Consider the following 19,537-nt stretch of genomic DNA (forward strand, 5'->3'; position numbering starts at 1 on the left):
ACACGGGTAGGCTGGTTAGCTCTACTGGATGAAGGAGAGGGGAGAGATTTGTGGAACGCTTTTCTTAACAAACAGACTAAAACGCTCAGATTACTGACTCTGCCAAAGCAACATGGAATACATTAACCAGTTGATTGCTGCTGACATTTCCAAATGCACCCAGGTAGAGTCTCCTGCTGTGCTGCACAATATGCTAGCTCCATCCTCACATGCCACTGATTTTGATGGGATGTTGGTGGATTATAGCAATGCAGTCCATGGCTAGCTGAGGAGGAATGAGCAGGGTAGCAAATAGATTTCATCACAGGTATTTCAAATTGCAGAGCAGGGATGGAGCCAGTCGAGCAGAAGATCATGAACAGCCTGCAAGTTAAAGGGTAAAAGGTGGGAGGATGTTTCCCACAAATCAACCTTCTATGGGATGCTGTCATCTTATATTTGGCAGACCCCACCAAATCAGTGTTAGCAGAAATAAGGAGGAAGTAATCCACTTTAAATCCAGGATTCCTGATTATGATAAATCAGTGATGATAGCAGTGACATTTCCCACAGCAAATTATATTTATATTCTCTCTCTCTCTCTTTTTCTCTCTCTATTTTTATATAGGTATGTAAAGGAAACCTGCTAGAAATGAACAAAGGGTTCCCAGTATTTGGCATGTAGCTCACTGCCAATATGGAAAGACTGTACAGTATTAATTGTGCCTAACTGCTTCAAAAAGCTAATGGTCCTATTATATTTGTGGTTGCAATTCTCCTTGCTCATCTCTCTTTATTCCAGACAATGCCTATAAAATTCTGGAAAAAAAAAACATTAGCTGGCATACAAAACTTTATGTCCCATCTTATGTTGGACGAGAGGTCAATGCCCCAGAGTGATTCACAAACCAGGGGATGATAGGCCTTCGCTTAAGTCACAGGTGGGGCCCGATCCTGTAGATGTGCTCAAAGGCCCCCTGCTGGAGCAGGCCTCTCAGGTGAGTTCACACAAAACAGCCAGAAGAAGACTTCCCTCAGAACTTTAATCTAGAGCGCTCACCTGGGATGGGGAGACCCCTAGTTCAAAGTCCCCTCTCCACCCATAGGGAATAAGGGCTTTGAACTAGGATCTTCTAGCTCTCAGGTGCATGCACTAACCATTGAGCTAGAGGCTATCCTGGTGTGGGGCTCCTTCAGTCTCTCCAGTTGAAGCTGTCCCAATGTGGCCAAATAATTGACCACCATTGGAGCAGGGGGATTGGCTCCTGGGTCATCCACATGCTGTGTGTGTGTGCAAACGAGGGGCATAGCCTGGGTGGGCTGCAGCCTAGGTGGGTCTGGGTGAGCTGTGGCCCACCCACTTAGCATCCAGGACACCCCCAGCCCTAGCTCTACTCTGGCCCCAGTGTTAGCCTTGCCCAGATCTGGAGGACACCGCAGGTCGGGTGCACCCCTCCCCCCCGGCCCAACTGGAGGGGGAGGGACAGCAGTGGCACAGCAGCAGAGTGCATGACGAGTGCACCTCGCATGCACGCATGCCATAGCAGGAGGAGGATGGGCAGGCAGGCAAGCAAGCAAGCAGGCGGCAGAGAAGATTCTCAAAAAGATAGGCCTGCCACCTTGGGGAGCTGGGTGCAGCCAGGGGCGGTGGGATGGGTATGGGTTCCGGAAGCCGTGTGTGCTGGAGAGCAGCATCTCCTCCCAGAGTAAGGTGTGCATGCAGGGCCCCCGGGGGGCCCCTGGCCAGTGTCCATCGCCCCCTGCAAGGCCAGCTGGAGGAGATGGAAGGAAGCAGGCCCCTGAACTTCCTGCCCCTGCCCTCATCATTGCCCGCCCACCTGAAGTCAGGGCCCACCCAAATGTCCCATGCTGCCTACACCACTGGTGCAAACCACCAGTCTATAAAGCAATTCTCATGTGTGTGCACTCACACTCTGTCATTCTCTCTCTCTCTGGTCCAAGTGATTCTGTAATTAGTGAACCAGAGTGGAACCACTACAACAGGGGAGATCGAGGGAGCCCTACATCAGAATATCCTATAGCCCAATAGTTGGAGCATTCCCCTGAGTGGTGGGTGGATCCCTATCCAAATCCTGTCTTCCCTCAGGTGGTGGTGGGGGGCCCTAATCACTGACTTGTGTGAATTGCAGTCTGAGGCATTATCTTTCCCCAGTCACTGTACAGAGAGTCTAGGCACCTAACTCAGGCTTTGTGACTTGCAGTGTGTTCCGGTGATTAGCGAGGTGCCTGAAAGGTAAGTGACAGCACCTAACTCCTTTGTGCATCCAGGCCTAAAACTAGAAATCTTAAGGAAGCGTCAGTGACACTAAAAATACAGTTCTGCTCTGGAAAGGGATTATGTAATTGTAAGCAGAGTCAGGATAAGCTCTATCCTGACATCTGGTGGTGAATTATGGCGAGGGTGGAAAAGAACTTCAGGGGCTGATCTTGTTTGCTTAGGCACACCCACCCGCCTAGCCTGGGACAACAACAACTGAAAGTGGATACTTTGGCTCGTGTGGGATCCCCAGTTTCTCTGTTATTGGGGCAGGAAGAATAAAGTGTTGTTACCCTGATTCTGTGAATCAAGGCCAGTGGAACTGTTGAATGACAGAGGGACTAACCAGTAACTAAGTAGCACTCGCTAGACAAGGGGCATGGGTTACAAAACCCAGTGAATTCAGAGAGGTCGGGGACAGGTATGTGTATGTAATGGTATGGGCCCCCTTTTGAGGGCCTGGAACACTAATTGCATTATTCCCTCTCTCCACTGTTGAATAGCAGAGCTAAGTTTGCTTCCATTAGGAGTCTAGCTAGAAGTTACTGAACTGAATTCACTTTAGACCAATGGTACACCAGTACTGGGGCTCCCCTACTACAAGCTGAAATCACTAAAAGAGCTAAAATTGCTGAGCTGAGATAAATGAGCGCTGTGTTAACCAGTGGGGGAGCCTGAAGATATATTGCTAAGCAGCTGGCAGAACCGAGCAGTTTGTGGGACGGTTGGAGTGGCCCATGGAACAGCGAACGAGTGGCGCGGCGCGGAGCTGAGCCATTTGCGGGGGCAGCTGGAGCGGTTCATGGGATGGCTGGTGGAGTGGAGCGGCTGGCAGAGCTGAGCAGTTTGTGGGACGGTTGGAGCGGCCCACGCAACGGGGAGCAGAGCGGAGCAGTTTGGTGGACGGCTGGAGGAGTGGAGCGGCGTGGCACGGCGCGACACGGCTGGTAGAGCGGAGTCATTCGTGGTGAAGGCTGCAGGAGAACTCCATGGAGAAGTGGGGCAGTCGGCCTCGGACCACGTAAGGTGCCCATTAACATCCCATGTGCCCCCCCATTTCCACCCAGGATGGGGGGGGGGGTAAAACTCTGCAGATAAACTTTTGAACTCTGGAGTGGCACTGACCAGGGACAGAGACTTTGGGGTTGTTGGACTTTGGGGTGATTGGACTTAAGACCCTGAGGGGAAAAGGACACTGCCAAACTTACTTGGAGGTGGGTCTTTTGCTCATGGTTTGTGTTATGAATCCTGTTTGTGGTGTTTCCCCAACATAATGCCGCATTGTTTCCCTCCTTTATTAAAAGGCTATTGCTACACTCAGACTCCGTGCTTGCGAGAGGGGAAGTATTGCCTCCTAGAGGTGCCCGGGGGGCGGTATGTAATTGTCCCAGGGCACTGGGTGGGGGCTCGAGCCGGTTTTGCATTGCGTTATTGAAACAGAACCCCTAGATACTGAACCCGGCCCTTGTTGCTGCCAACTCAGAGGGGCAGAAGGGTTACATAATAAAAGCTTCTTGTGCCTGGGTCCTACTAGCTCTGTGTGTACAGCATATTGTCTGCTTACTGTAGAGACATTGGAGCAGGGCAGTCTGCCCCTTAAAGGGCCGGTAGAGCCAGGGAGCAGCAAGCCCAGGCCTAAGGAGAAGCCCAACAGACAGTTGTTGGGCACCAGCTGATACAGCTGAGCAGCAGCTAATGATGAGTTCTGATTCCCAGCTGGAAGATATAAGTAAGGACCTAGCTGATAGAGGTAGTGCTGTGTTGGGCAGAGTAGGGATAACTCAACCACTTGCAGTGAGATCGGTAGGTCCTTGATCTTCTAACAGCTAGGGGAGGGCTATGAACCTTGAGCTAATGGCCTTGGGGGGTAGAGGGCCTATAGTGCCCCTCAGCTCAGGGCTATGGATTGTTACTTTTCAATATTTCTTGTGGTTTTGTGTGGTGGAGAACTAAAAGAGCCTGTGCTGAAAGCTAAAACAGTTGGGTGTGGCTGACTGTTTGTCCCTAAGCCTGTGGAGAGGCTCACCAGACTACAGGCGTAGATTGTAGTGCTTTCTTCTCTTATTAGCCCTGACGAGCCAACACAACTGTGGAAAAGTGAGCTGGATTCTGGTCCTTCTTGAGCATCTGCAACAAAAGTAATAATTTTCCAATCAGTTATACCTGTGTAAGCACACTGAGAACACTGGCTTGCACAGGTATAAACAAGGTCATAATTTGGCCTGCGTCACCAGCCGTAATGGTTCTGCATAAGAAGGAAAGAATTCAGCTAGACTTTAAAAATAGCCATATTGGGTCACACCAAGGTTCCATAGTAGCAGCCGTGTTAGTCTGTATCCGCAAAAAGAATATGCATCCGATGGAAGCTATTAAATGAGAAGAGGGAGTTAAAACCAGATAAGTAGTGACAAAGAAAACACATTTTGGAGATCTTGCATATTGGGCAAAATTCTATTCCCACTGACAAAAAATGGGAGCTGTTCTATTGCTTGTGCTTTCAAAGGGAGTAGGATCTAGTCCAGGGGTGGGCAAACTTTTTGGCCCGAGGGCCACATCTAGGTGGGAAAATTGCATGCAGGGCCATGAATGTAGGGCTGGGGCAGGGGTTTGGTGTGGGAGGGAGTGTGGGGTTTGGGAGGGGGCTCAGGGCAGGGGTTTGAGGCGCAGGAGGGGTGCGGAGTGTGGAGGGGGCTCAGGGCAGGGGTGCAGGAGAGGTGCAGGAGGGTGAGGGCTGCGGCAGAGGGCTCAGGGCAGTGGGTTGGGGTGCAGGAGGGGTGCGGCAGGCAGTTGCGGTGCGGGGTGCAGGAGGAGCTTGGACTTTGGCTTGGCGCTGCTTACCTGGAGCGGCTCCGGGGTGGAAGCAGTGCCTGCCCTGGCCCCGCACCACTCCCGGAAGTGGCTGGCACCACGTCCCTATGGCCCCTGGGGGAGGGGAAGCAGAGGGCTCCACGCATTGCCCTTGCCTGTGGGTACCATGCCCGAAGCTCCCATTGCTCGCGGTTCCCCGTTCCTGGCCAATGGGAGCTGCAGGGGGCGGTGCCTGCAGGCGAGGGCAGCACGCAGAGCCCTCTTCCTCCCCTCCCCCCAGGGGCTGCAGGGACGTGGTGCCAGCCCCTTCTGGGAGCGGCACGGGGCCAGGACAGGCAGGAAGCCTGCCTTAGCCCCGCTGCACCACGGGCCTGGCAATCCCGCGGGCTGGATCCAAAGCCCTCATGGGCCAGATCTGGCCCGCGAGCCATAGTTTGCCCACCCCTGATCTAGACCACCACTTCAGTTGAATACATGACATTCAATGCATCGCTTATCTTGTAAGAAACACACGTTATAAAACTTTATGAAAGGCTACTGGGCTATCTTTCTAACATCCATAAGCAGGAACAGAGCAACACAGATGAGCAAATTCAGCATTCCAGCCCCTGTGGTGCCAGAAGTCTGACATCCACATAGATGAAGCAGGCAGAATGCAGAAGTATTTAGGGATAACACAGTTGTAGGCTGGGGAAGAGAACAGGGTAGACTGGTGGGGTTTCCACTGGACACATTGACACAGGAACAGGGAAACAGAAGCCCAGGGTCCACTGTGGCTATCAGCAGCTGCCTTGGAGTCCACTTGTGTGGCAGAAGGGCTATCTGAAAAGATCCCCAGGCCATATACCTTGAGTAATTGGGCTATCCTGGGGTGGGATTTGGCCCTAACTGTGTAATTCATGTTTATCAACCACAAAAATGTGCAGACCAGGCATTTCTCTAACTGTCTAACCCCTGGCCAGTTTGCCAAGTAGACCCACACTCTGCTAATCCAATGTATTTTGATTTTTATAGATCAGATGTGGTCAGTTTACACTTTAAAAATTGACTTAAATGGGACTTGAGCATATGCTTAAAATCAAACTCGTGCTTTGCTGAATTGAGAACTTATGTATGGGCACCTGGTGTGGCCTTCCGTAGCTACATGCTTAATGAGTGTAATGCAAAAATTCTGTACAAGAGTATTGTTCATATTAAACTGAACTGGGCACGTGCAGTGTGACTTTCAAGGGGTCATATCCCATCAGATCAAAACCAGTCTTTGCTAGAAAACTTGGAGGCATATCTCCTCCATAAAGATGATAGTGGGGACAAATGTCAGCTTCCTATCCTAAACCTACTTGCTGCTAGAGCTGTTCAAAAAAGGTCAAAGGTTTTGTTTTGTTTTGTTTTTGTTTAGAATGGAGAGTGTATTTTTTGGTCATCCTATACTCAATAGTTGCAATTTCCCCTTCCGCCCACCAGTTTGCAGAAATTCTCACCTATGAGCTGTGTGTAACCTATGGACAAGTTATACTGGAGAGGGAGGTCCATACATAAATGAGGCTAACAGTGCTGATCATAAAAAAATAGGTTTACTTGTAGTTGCAGAGTACTGGATCTCCAAAACACATCACTTCCATCAGCCACTTGCTGTAGAATCTTTAGAGATGCAACGGCATTCCTGGTGTACATACAGTAAAGTTTGTATAAATAGAAACATCAGCTGAAATGTTCCAAGGCTTTGGAACATCTTAACTTTAATGGGAACTGAGGGTGTCATTTTTAGAAGTGCCTAAGAGAGCTAGCCCAACTTTCAATGGGAGTTGAATCCTTTTAGTTGTTTTATTAAAATCCTATCCTGTATGTCCAAACGCATTACATGGTTCTGACAATCTCAGCTGTCACTTTGAGTCTTAACAATTGCATGGATTTGACATACGACGAACAAATTTCCTGCTTAATTAGCAATTTCTGTTAAAAAATAAAAACCAAAACACAAGTTAATATTTTTAACAGCTCGAGAACATACACTGAAGCTGAACTGTCAGAATGCAAGAAGAAATGATGGAGTCACAGGAAGTACAGAGCTCATAGTCATAGGTATGCAAAAGCCATCACAAGTATGGAATAACAAAGTCAATAGCTAAGCAGAAACACACTTGACATTCAATAAAAACCACTTATAGACAAAAGTTCAAACAAAGGAAAGAGGTGCATGGAAAACTTAATGGAGAGTTTTGCAATCTGAAAAAGACAAAATACCCTTTAAAACATGAGCAGAATTGGCAATTAAAGTACAGTATTCATTATCAGTGTGCACATGTATTAACTAACAGTTTGCTTTTGACTTTTTCCCACTTAGACTTCTTCCACTTTAAGCATTCTTATTTTTTTGGCTCCAGTTCTGTTTAAAAATACCAGGCATCATTCAAATACTTACTGATATTCTGATCCAAGAACAATGAATTATAAAAGAAATCTAATTGCAGTTTGTGTAGTTATACAAATAACAAGAAGGCTCTCAATAACAAGGGTAACAAGAATACACTTAAATAGTTACAATGAAACTTTAGTTTATGTTCTACCCTCAAGATCAGGAAAAATGTCATCTAACCTGAAAGGGTGACTTTTGTACAGGCCTATATATTTAAACTGGTGAATAAAAAATGGAGGAATACAGATTAAACCATCTGAACTATAAATTAACATTGTACTGTATTTTGTCCATGTTTAAAGCTCCCCAGATAATCAGCTGTTTGCTAATATTCTCAGAACTATACTGACATCCTACTCCACACCTCCATGCTGTATCTCCTGTGACAGCATGAGCACTGGAACATACCTGCTTGTGTGCGATATTCATTTTCTGTTGGAAGCTTGCTTACCTTGCCATCAACATTACACCACCAAGGTTTCACAATCTTATGCAGTTCAACATGTTTGCCATATTTCTGACTTCCATCAGGAACCTAAAACCTCATTACAAGTGATAGTCTGTTGCATTGTGTATAGCGGGAGACTGAGGAAATCAAGTGTGATGCTTCTCCGATAGCTTGAAAAATTGAAAATAAACTGAGAATTATGTCAGCCTAAAGGTTAGCAGGAGAAGGAGAAATTTGAAGCTGATTCTTTAACTCTCATGCATATTAATAATGCACCAAGCATAAGAAGAATGCAGACTTCTATGATTAATTTTGGGCAAAAAACAACTGAACTGAAAAAATGTTATTCCCACCTGGGAGAATGGCGGGCTCATAGCAAAGGTAACAAGGGATGAAGCCACTCCCTGCAGCTGATGCTGATAGGGGCTGTAAGTCGTTACTATCTGATGGCTGTTTGTTGACCTGCTGTATTTGAATTGAGTTGACAGTTTCACTCAATTTCCTAGGAGGCAAGTGAGCACATCACAAAGTTACACTCGCAGTTGGCACTGGTTGACTCACTTGTTGGCAGGCTCAGCAAAGAGGCCAAAGATTAAATGGACTTGGAGAACAAACAACTTCTCATCCCTGGGGTTGTTCCCTCTGTTTCAAGGCTGGAGGTGGTTTTGGGAAGCTGGCACTGATCTCCATGCTGTGTATTTTAAATGAAATTCATTTTTCAGTGTTGTCAGTCTGTACTTTTTCCAAGTAGTAAGTTTAATTTTTAAAATTATCTGAAAATAATTCTGGTACTCAATGCCTATACAAGGCAGACATGAAGTGCATGTTGGCTTCTTTCTTCTAAGCAATAATTGAAATTTGATGGTAAAGAACCTCTTGAGTTTCTAGCCCCGGATAAAGGAAAATCTAAAATGGCCAACTTGAAATGAACCCATCTTAACCACTTTTAAAGATCAAAAATGTGTGTAATTCTTTCCTAATGTTACTTATTTCTGTGTTTCTTGGTACTTCCTGATTCTGTCTGGGACAATACATGAAATTTCTGAAGTACCGTGAAAGATATTTCTCTTGAAAGTTTCTGCCAAGTTTTGCAGGATCAAGAAGCTTGGGATTGTCTGGATAAAGTTCAGATGAGTATCTAAAGGCCAGTGATGCATCTCCCATTGACTTCAAAGCATGCAACTAATGGGATGATCAGGCCCAAGTCTTTAGTCACCTTTCCAAAATGAGTAGAGCTGGACAGGAATTTTCACTCATGTTTTTTCAATGGAGAATAGCTTCCACAATCTCAACTTTCCACAAGAAAACTTGATTGGCTGTGAATTTTTCAAAATTTTTATAGGAAAATAGAAACAAAATGTTTGTTTGGGGCTGACCCAAATCTGGACACTTCAGCATTGAACTGCTTGAGCTGTCATGGAGTCTTATGGGAATTGTGGTTTAGGTGTATCATTTCCCTCCATTCTCTATGGGCTGGGCTCCCTGGTCAGACTATTACTTCCATGATGCATTGTCTCCCCTCTGGCTGAATTGTCATTGTGCATCCTGGGAAATGTAGTCTGGGCCACGCACATAGAAACTGGCATTGATGCACTGAAATCGGTCTGGCCACACTGACTTACACCAGCTTCTGAATGGCATACTCTGCAGGCAGATGAAAGTGGCAGAAGTCAATTATGTTACAGAGAATGGATTAGGAGGAAGGTCCACAACATGGTATTTCCTGCTTTCCTATAGGGTATGTCTACACTGCATACTGAGCCCAAACTCTGACACAGGTTTAAGCCCAAACCCTTCTTCTGTCCACACACCAATTAATCTGACTTGGGTCAGCAAGCACTTGGGATCTGGGTCCTAGGACCCTGCTAAGATGGGTGGGTGGGTGAGAGCCTGAGTCCTGCTGTGACTCTGATCCAAGCCCTGTCACTTTTCAGTGTGGATGCAGCTCCCGAGTCAGAATATTTGCATAGTGCAGCATAGATGTGTTAGTGCAGCTGTAAGACCTGGCTCCAGCAATTGTAAACTCAGGTTTATAATGCAGTGTGGATGCTCAAGCATGGGTTTGGAAATACCGAGTCTACAAGCATCATTTTACACCAGCTGATGCTCTAGTCCAGGGATCGGGAAGCGGCACGGGCCGAGGGGTGTGTTGGCCACCGCTTCCCGCAGCCCCCATTGGCCTGGAACGGCGAACCGCGGCCAGTGGGAGCTGCAATCGGCTGAACCTGTGGACACTGCAGGTAAACAAACTGTCCTGGCCCGCCAGCAGATTTCCCTGATGGGCCACGTGCCAAAGGTTGCTGATCCCTGCTCTAGCCTCTTGTGGGTCCTGAAATATTCATACAAATACAGTAACTCCTCGCTTAACATTGTAGTTATGTTCCTGAAAAATGCTACTTTAAGCGAAACTATGTTAAGCAAATCCAATTTCCCCATAAGAATTAATGTAAATGGTGGGGAGGGGTTAGGTTCCAGGGAATTTTTTTTCGCAAGACAAAAGGCTATATATATATATATATACACACACACACACAGTATAAGTTTTAAACAAACAATTTAATACTGTACACAGCAATGATGATTGTGAAGCTTGGTTGAGGTGGTAGAGTCAGAGGGTGGAAGAGGGTGGGATATTTCCCAGGGAATGCCTTACTGATAAATGATGAACTAGCACTCGGCTGAGCCCTCAAGGGTTAACACATTGTTGTTAATGTAGCCTCAGACTCTACAAGGCAGCACAAATGGAGGGAGGAGACACAGCATGGCAGAGAGAGACAGACACACACACCATGTATGTGAGAGAAGTGCTTTGCCCCTTTAAGCATGCTGACCGCACTCTAAGTACATTGCCTTTTTAAGTAGATCAGCAAGTTGAGACTGCAGCTGCTGCCAGCAAGCTCCCTCCATCCTGAGCCCTGTAGCGTCCCCTGCCCCACTCTGTGGAAAAGGAGTACAGGAGTGGGGGGCAGGAGCAGGGGGAGGGGGACACCCTGACATTAACACCCCTCTTCCCCCTCACCTCCTGCACAGCAAGCAGGAAGTTCCCAGGAGTAGCACACGGCAGTGGGGGGAGGGACATCTGAACTGCCCGGCAATTGATAGCCAGAGGGGCTGCCAGTTCCAAGCCCCCACCAGCCAGCTCAAATGGGCTTGTCTTTCTGCAAGCCGTGGACAAAGCAGGTGGCTGCCAAACAATTATAAGGGAGCATTGCGCAACTTTAAACGAGCTTATTCTCTAATTGATCAGCAACGAAACAACATTAACTGGGATGACATTAAGTGAGGAGTTACTGTATATATCTTTTTTAAAGTGTACTGATGACACTACTCCCATTTTCTGACTTAACAGTGACATGTGCACATTCCTCAAAGTTGAGGATTTTTTTTCCAGTAGCATAAGTTTCTTGAAACTCATTCAGAATGTTAAGTACCATTAATTTTCTCTTTGAGAAACAGAGCAGTTTTTAGTGTCTGCACTCTCAACTCTTCACATTACAGTGAACACTAGACTGTTTGTTCCTGATAAATAATGAGCAAACTCTTCTTTGTATAGCAATATGTTTTGAACACTTTCAAGTTATAAACATCCAAGCGTTTTGAAACCCCCCAAATGGGACACTTAAGTATCCTGAAAGAAGTTCATTGGACACCTTATGAAAAACCAGAAACCTCCAGGTAAAATAGAGACATATGCTCACTTATATATTGATGACTACCAAGGAAACTCTTCAACATATTTGTGACTGTGGACTGGGATGACTAACTTCTTCCACTGCAATATGTCAACACTGTGCCTCTTTGTACATCAAATTACACGGAATGGTTGAAGACATGGTTGGCGTGCATCCTTCTCCAATCCTCAAAAGGCAAGAATATGCTCTCCAAAAAAGAGCTTAATCTTCACAAGTCCAGGCATCAGTGCAATGATCTGCAGGATCAATCGTCTTCATGCTCTGAATAATGATGCTTCTCGTAACTGAGCATGAGTTCAATTATTTTGAATTTATTTATAGATCCATGGCTCTGGAGAGAGGCAAGATAGATCTCTTTGCTGCCTCGTTTACTTAAGCAAATGAATAGATCTCTACCATATATCCCCACAAAAACTATAGCTTCACTTCCCCTCTTCTCCCCAAATCAGAATCCTTCAAGAATCCTAAAAATAAGTATTGTTTTTGAATAGTTTATCTAGCAAGAATTAACCTTTGGCAAACGTCCAATACGTATAGCTTAATTTCTGAGTGGCTCAAGATATTAAAATTTTATTATAATGTATGCAGGCTTGTACTGAAGAGTTAAGTGAGTTTAAGATACGTATAATCCAAAGCACGTACTTACATAATCTGAGAAAAGGACATGCTCTGGGATACTGCTGATGTTGCATGCCAGTGGAGAATAAGTTACTCATTTGCTGGGCTTCTATTCAGTGATGAAATATCCTGACAAATTCCAGGATGGAACACCTGACACTTGCAATGGGTATAATAAGAGGCATCAGACCTCTTTCTAGCATAAGGAAAACTTTTTAGAATGTGTTTGTGTTGTGGGTTTTTTAACTTACCCACCTCCCCCACACACTTTTTAAGAGGAGACCCTTGTTTTAATTAATTAAAAAAAACCCAAAGGGTCTGAAATTCCGTTTACCAGGATCTTCAGGAATGACAGCAACAGCTTGTTGGTGGATTGAACATACATCACTTTAAGTGGTAGGCAAACTCACAAAACCAGTTGACAGTTGTTTCTCCTGTCCACCAACACTCCCCAAATCACATAGTATAAGTCAGTGTTTGCATTGATGAAGCGCTATAGTGAGCTACAAGCAGCACTTCTCGTTTTGCGCTTGGGCCATTGTCCATGGTTGGCTCTGGATTCTGCAAGCTAACGGTGGCCTCCTGCCGTTCCAAGGATGGCGGTCCTGCAGATGCAGCAACAAATGTGAAGTTGTTGTCCTGTACCCTTGGTGTAGTGCGGCACACTCGGGTGGACTTTGAAGAAAACTTGTTGCTGGTGGTAGCAGATGTTTTATCACATTTCAGAAGTGCACAAAAGCACCTGTAAAACTAAGACACAAAACATAAACAATGAGTGAGAATCTTATTTACTCACACCATCCTATTCTGTGTGAAACATTTCACCCAATGGTACTCCCAGGTCCTCCTTTGGGTACAGCACTTAATTTCCTAGAACAATAATGCAAAACACCATGGGTGGTTAATTGTATCATGTTGCCATTCAACTTGTTTTTGTTGTTGGTTTTTTTACAGTAGCCATCAGAGGCCCCAGCTGAGATCAGGACTCTATTATGCTAGGGATTGTATAAAACCATTTATTGCCTTGAACAGTTTACAAGCTAGGGCACCAATCCCAGCATGTAGGTGGACTGCTGTGCCCATACAGAACCCCCAGACGCCATGGGTTCTGCACAAGTGAACCATTGGTTGTGTGCAAGATGTTGTTGGGTCAACTAAGCCATGATGCAGTAGTGAGTATAACAAGCAATACGAAGGATCAGAAGAGGGTGGATAAGGGAAGCAAATAAAGAACACGCTTAACATAGGCCATCTATGTGCACAGCTAGATTGTTCAGTTTATCCTCTCTTCCAGAGCTCTGTAGTGTTCTAGGCTCTTAGTTATTTATAGAAAGATAGAATCCCTACTCAAAGAGCTTCCAATTTAGTTTCAGAAGTAATGCAACAAGAGGGTGAGAAACATGGTAGGAGGCAAGGGAGGAACAAAGGTAAGACCAAGATCATGCCATGACTTTGATATGGAGTTTGCACACAATGGGTTTCTATTAAATATAACTGATATTTTGCATAGTTCACTATTTTCTTGTTGACAAACAGCAGAAGTGATTTACAAGGAGGAGTTTAAATAAGGAGAGGGAAGTGGCTTGGCCAGCACAGAATCATAGAAACGAAGGCTGAAAGGGACCTTAGGAGGTCATCATGTCATACATGCTTCACACACATGCATGGGAAAAGGTGCAGGGAGTACGTGGAAAGGGGTGTCAAGGCTGGAGTTGCTGCAGTTGAGGGGTTGAAGTACCGAAAGAGATTACTACAACTCAGTACTATGCTGACTATACAGAAGATTTTATTGTTTTACTTCACAAAGACCTTTAAATTACAATGTCCTATTGTCCCATTAAGGTTTTGTTAGCTGTAAAAGCCTTCATTTTTTTCAGAAATGTTCCCCATCTATTTAATTACAAGTCTGAGGAAGCGTGATCATGTTGAGTGAGATAGTTAACTCCAGTAGGCTTGTGCAGTGTAATAATCTAAAGGCATGTAGGAATTTCTGTACTGTATATCTGCCTATTACAACCTAATTCATTTCATCCACTCCTGACTAAAGAGCTGTATTTCTCAGATGGGAGAACTCATAGCTAATAGCTTAGTAGGCTTTATTATAATGACTATGTAATCATAGGCAAAATGCATTAATTCAGCCATGATCTAAAAGGCTGCCAGAACCTGCTAATGATATTGGCAAATCAATCGTACTAGCCTGTGGCTGGTTTATTGAAAATATGGTGGAGCTTCAATTAACTGAACATCAGAGCAAGGTTGTCTACCTAATTGAATCTTATTGGGTGAATAAAAAGGAAATTAGGTAGTTTACTGGAGTTAAGCCTTCCAGACAGACTTTTTGTGAGTCAAGCATCTGTTATGCAGTGTTTTTTTTAGATGTTCAGCAAAAAATGGAATGCACTGGAGATTAGAATTTGTCTATGAAGTGAGAGTTAAGGCCATTCGTACCTATTAATTAAACAAATGATTACTCAAAACATATCACTAGATTGTTGAAAAACGATCATTTGAATGGGATATTTTAAAGTCAGTTTCAACCAACAGGAAAATTTTGTTGGAGAATTTTCAGTTTGTCAAAAGAGCCATTTTTCATCAAAATGGTTTTGTGCTGCATTACAGAGGTCAGCTCCCAATGCTGGACTTCTCCATAGTTTTTAAAGCAATCTCTACTAATAGTGCTTTAAAGTCTGCTCCCTATAAACTAGAGATGGTGAGTTCTGAAATATTAAATTACTCTTACCTGCACTGAAAAACTCTCAATTGCTTCACTGCATACAAGGAATATTTCCTATTGTTGTCTTCTTCTCCTTCCCCCATTCCCACCCCACCCCTACAGTGGGGAACAGGATTGAATGGTGCATTACAACTGTCACAGGGTGATTGGCCCATTTGAGAGTTGGTCCAGTTCACCTGTGACTAATTAGCTGCCAGATAGAAGGCACCTGGTGTCTGAAAACCTAGGCTGTGTTAGGTAAGGGTTTTTTGGAGCAAGCTGTATGAGATTTTCTTGATTTCCCCTGAGAGAGCACAAGTTCGGAGCTTCTTGGCAGGGAAGAAGATCTGGCCCAGAGGAAGAACTGGATAGAGTTGGTGGGTCAGGACTGACTGGAGCTGGGGAACTCTACCAACTGGAAGTCTTATGAGGCAGCTCTTCGGTAAAGGGGAACATCTGTTTCAGCTAGGGGCAGAGGATGATTCTGGAGGAGCTCAGTAGGGGTAAGGAGGCCTGGGGAATGGAACACTGCAAGAGCCCTGAGGTGACAGTTGCAGTGGAAGAGTTGTAAAAAATTTGGAGACTGGTCAGTGGGGTGGAGGCCCTGAAGTACGGTTGCAGGAGTCATGGAGTAGGGATTGTTGCCGTAGGTAACTAGATGACCTGGAGAGGTGTGTGTGTGTGTGTGTGTGTCAGGATAGGCACAGGGACAACAAACTTGGTGAACTGCTGCCTCTTTAACTTTAGGGTTTGTGAACTGTGTCAGTTTGCGGGACCTGGGAGTTGAGGCACACATTAATAATGATGCCAGAAAACAGAGGTCCTGTTAGACTGTGAGAAGAACTGCTTTCCTTTCCTGGGTGGGTGAGATGGCTGCTGGTCTTGTGGGTGAGGAAAGGAGGGGCAACTCAGTTGGCTCTGGGGACTGAAGAAGGGGAAACTGAGGTTGGATGCACATGTTGCACCTGGTCAGCCATTTGAGAGTGTCTTGGTGGGGATGGACCTTGTGACAGAAACTTTAACTGTCATGTCTCGATTTTCACAATTAACCTCTCCACTCTGGTTCTTAAGACTTCTCGTAACTTATTCAAATTAAATCATGTATTTTCAGCTGTTATGACTACAAGTCCTCCACCTTGAAGCTAGTGCAAGAATCTGTGGTGAATAAAGGGAATAACTGAGGAGTTTAAGGATGTTAGAGAAGCTAAATGACTTCTTTGTATTAGTCTCCACTGCAGAGGATAATGGGGAGATGCTTACAATTTTCAGCTAGTAGATGAAGCACGGTCAGAGATTAAGGTGTCAAAAGAGAAGGTGGTGAAACAAATTGATGAATTAAAGAGCAACAAGTCACCAGGATCAATATATAGTGGTGCCAATTCCTTCTGTTTTAGAGGTATTACTGGCTTCTGCAGCATTCTCCATCAAGTATAGGGAGTATGGTTTTTGTCTTCTACTTGTACTGTAAGATCTATAGGATAGGGACCACATTTTGCTCTGTTTGTACAGTGTCTAGCACTAGGGAGTCCTCATCCATGACTCCTAGATGCTATGGAGATACAAATAAAAAAACCCTTTAAAACTGGAGTGAATCTCTTAGTATTTCCCCTGTACATGCAAGAGTTCCAAAGGAATTTTAAGAATGAAGTGGCTGAGCATCTAAGAGAATGTGCAATCCAACATTAAAAATCAACTACTGTACCAGAGCACTGGACAGGAGCAAATACCATAGTTATGCGTTTTAAAAGGTCTTAGAAGTCATTCTAGGAATTACAGAGCAATAAGTCTACTTCAGTTTTGGATACACTGATTGAAATGATCACATGGAGATAACCATGGTGTGATTTTTTTCCTTAAGTAAAAGAAAAGCATGCCTTCTAACCTACTATACTTCTTTAAACATGACAGCAAAATCATAGACAAAGGAGAACCAACTAATATAATTAACGAGGGAGATTTTTCCAAGTGACTTAGGCACCGAACTCCCTTTGAAAGCCAATAGAAATTGCGTGCTTAGCTGCCTTCAGTGTCTTTTGAAAATCTCCTGCTATAAGTCCCCGATGAGACTTTTCAAGAAACGAACTAGTCATGAGGTGAGAGGCAAAATACTGTAATGGATTAGAAATTAGCTCAGAGAAAACAGAGTAGAAATAAATGTGCAACTTTCAGCAGGACTAAAGGTTAATAGTGGGGTGCCACATAGGTTCTGCACTTGTCCCAGTATACCTCTACCTCGATATAATGCTGTCCTCGGGAGCCAAAAAATCTTACCGCGTTATAGGTGAAACCGCATTATATTGAACTTGCTTTGATCCACCGGAGTGTGCAGCACCCCCGCCTCCCTGAGCACTGCTTTACTGTGTTATATCCGAATTCGTGTTATATTGGGTAGTGTTATATCGCGGTAGCGGTGTATTATTTAATCTGAAAAGGGGGATGAACAATGAGGTGGCAAAACTTGCAGAAGTCGCAATCACTTCTTACTGCAACTAGAGCTGGGTTTGAGAAACTTCACGGGGAGTTGTCAAAGCTGGGTGACCGGGTATTATGCTACTGGTGAAAAAGTCATCTCTGACAAATGCACATAGAATGGAATTCTTTGAACTACTCATGCACACTGCTGGATTCTAAATAACTATGACCACTGGGGAGGGGGAGGGCGGGCGGGCGTGGTGGAGGCACAGATGTCACTATGGACAGGTCAGTGACAGCCTGTTCAATGCAGATGATAAATAGAGTTGTGGGTGCATAAGTCTTGGGGCAGAACTTGGTACTGAAAATATTTAATGCCATTCTTGGAACTGATGGCATACCCTCATTGGGAATAATGTATACAGTTCAGGACACTGTCTTAAAGTTACAACAGAACTAGAAAGGGTTCAGAGACATTCAATGGCCTTGAAAAGCAACATAATTTAAAAAAGGTAAATTTGTATTATTCTAGGCACTGACCTGTGGAGCTCAGTGCCTCAAACTGCTATTGAGGCCAAGAGCTTAGCAGGGTTCAGAAAAGGATTAGAGATTTATGTGGATTATAAAACATCCCCAGTTAGATTAGATGGGATAATGGGGTTTAAGAGAGGAAACCCTCATGCTTCAAAGCATGAGCCAATCACTAACTGACTGGGCGTAGGAAGAAACTTTCCTTATGGGCAGGTTATTCCATAGTTGTCCATGTTGCGGGTTTCTTGGATCTTCCCCTGAAGCAGCTGGTTCTGGCCACTGTCAGAGACAGGACATGGGACTAGATGGACATGTGTTCTGGCATTGCAATTCCTACCATGTGTTCCTATGTAACTATCACACTTCATGAATCTGAGAGTCCCTGAAAAGCAGCCCCCAATGGATTTCTCTTGAATAAGGATGGTATTTTCAATCTAAGATTTTGTCAATACCAGGAACACTCCAATTCCTTTTCTGCTGAAAAGACCAGTTACATCAGAGTGACACCTTTGCAGCCTTTTATCTTTGAATTTCTCAAAAAATAATGAAAAGTAGATGACAATGGGGCAGGAACTAGGAAAACAGGACAATGGGGCAAGATGACAGCTTGGTGAATAGTGAAATAATATCTTTGTACATTCTACTGAATTTCTAATAAGTGGATTTGAATAAGCTTGCACCCCCTCTGTCTTTCTGGAAAGAGGCATATAAGCTACGCTTATATTTGTACAAATGTTTAGGGGAAGCTTCTCTTTAACAGGTGTTTATAAGGGACAGTTTAGGGCATGTCAGCACACCCTTCAGAAACAGGCCATGCACACACAGGTGTGCAAAATTAAGATCAGTAACTAGGGGAAAGAAATTGGACTAATAAATATGGCTTCAAGAAAATGTCCAAGGCCATTCTTATTCCCGTAGAGGGGCAGACGTGCAGTGTTTTCCCCCAAACCCTGGCTAGAAATGAGTCCCAGGATCTGAGCCAAGCTCAAACCAAGGCCCTGCTTAGGGTGCCAGCTGCTTGAGTCACAGGAGAGCAGTGTCTCTGCTTTCTTTAATAACTAACAAATCCATGCCTGTAAGGATGCAAAAATAGGCTCAAAAATGTGACCCAAATCTAAGGCTTTGTAAGCAAAAGCATCAACCCCCTAGTACAGGCAGTTTAGCTTATTCCAGTTCAGCAAAATAAGCTATAGTGTCATGACGTGCCTTATACAGGTACAACTGCATCTTCACTATGGCTTTGACTGGCATAGCTCTGTTGTCAAAAAATAACACCCCTTACTGACATAGTTATGCTAGTGACACTTAAGTATAAACTTAAGGTTCTTCCCTAGGATCTTGGCTAGAGCTCTGGGAAGGAAGCAAATTTCACAAGACAGGCAATATGTGGCTACATCTTTCATAATTAGGACTAGCTGGAGCCCTGACAAATAGTCGATTCAGTGACCCAGACGAGGATCTACTTCCCCTTTGACAGTTGCCCATTTACTGTATGGTGAGGTGAGAAAACGAATTCTAAATCTTTGCCGTGATAGTTATGGCAAAGGGAACTGAATCCTCTATTGTAGTGTGTTGGCCTTGCTGCAGGAACTGTGACTGAGTGTAATAACGGAAACCACTTCTTAGAAAATGTTTGCTT

At 44.7% G+C, this 19,537-nt stretch overlaps 1 protein-coding gene across 1 annotated transcript in view; it reads right to left on the bottom strand.

The window, feature by feature from the left end:
- Positions 1–12,695: 12,695 nt before the first annotated feature.
- Positions 12,696–19,537, bottom strand: part of LOC112122670 (vertebrate ancient opsin-like) — a 156,530-nt gene continuing 149,688 nt past the window's right edge. The window contains exon 4 of the mRNA XM_024221410.1: positions 12,696–12,989. Within this exon, the coding sequence (XP_024077178.1) occupies positions 12,696–12,989 (294 nt within the window). The remainder of the gene's footprint in view (positions 12,990–19,537) is intronic.

This window comes from Terrapene carolina, unplaced genomic scaffold (genome assembly GCF_002925995.2).
Source record: "Terrapene carolina triunguis isolate 2854851 unplaced genomic scaffold, T_m_triunguis-2.0 Scaffold88, whole genome shotgun sequence".
NCBI lineage: Eukaryota > Metazoa > Chordata > Testudines > Emydidae > Terrapene > Terrapene triunguis.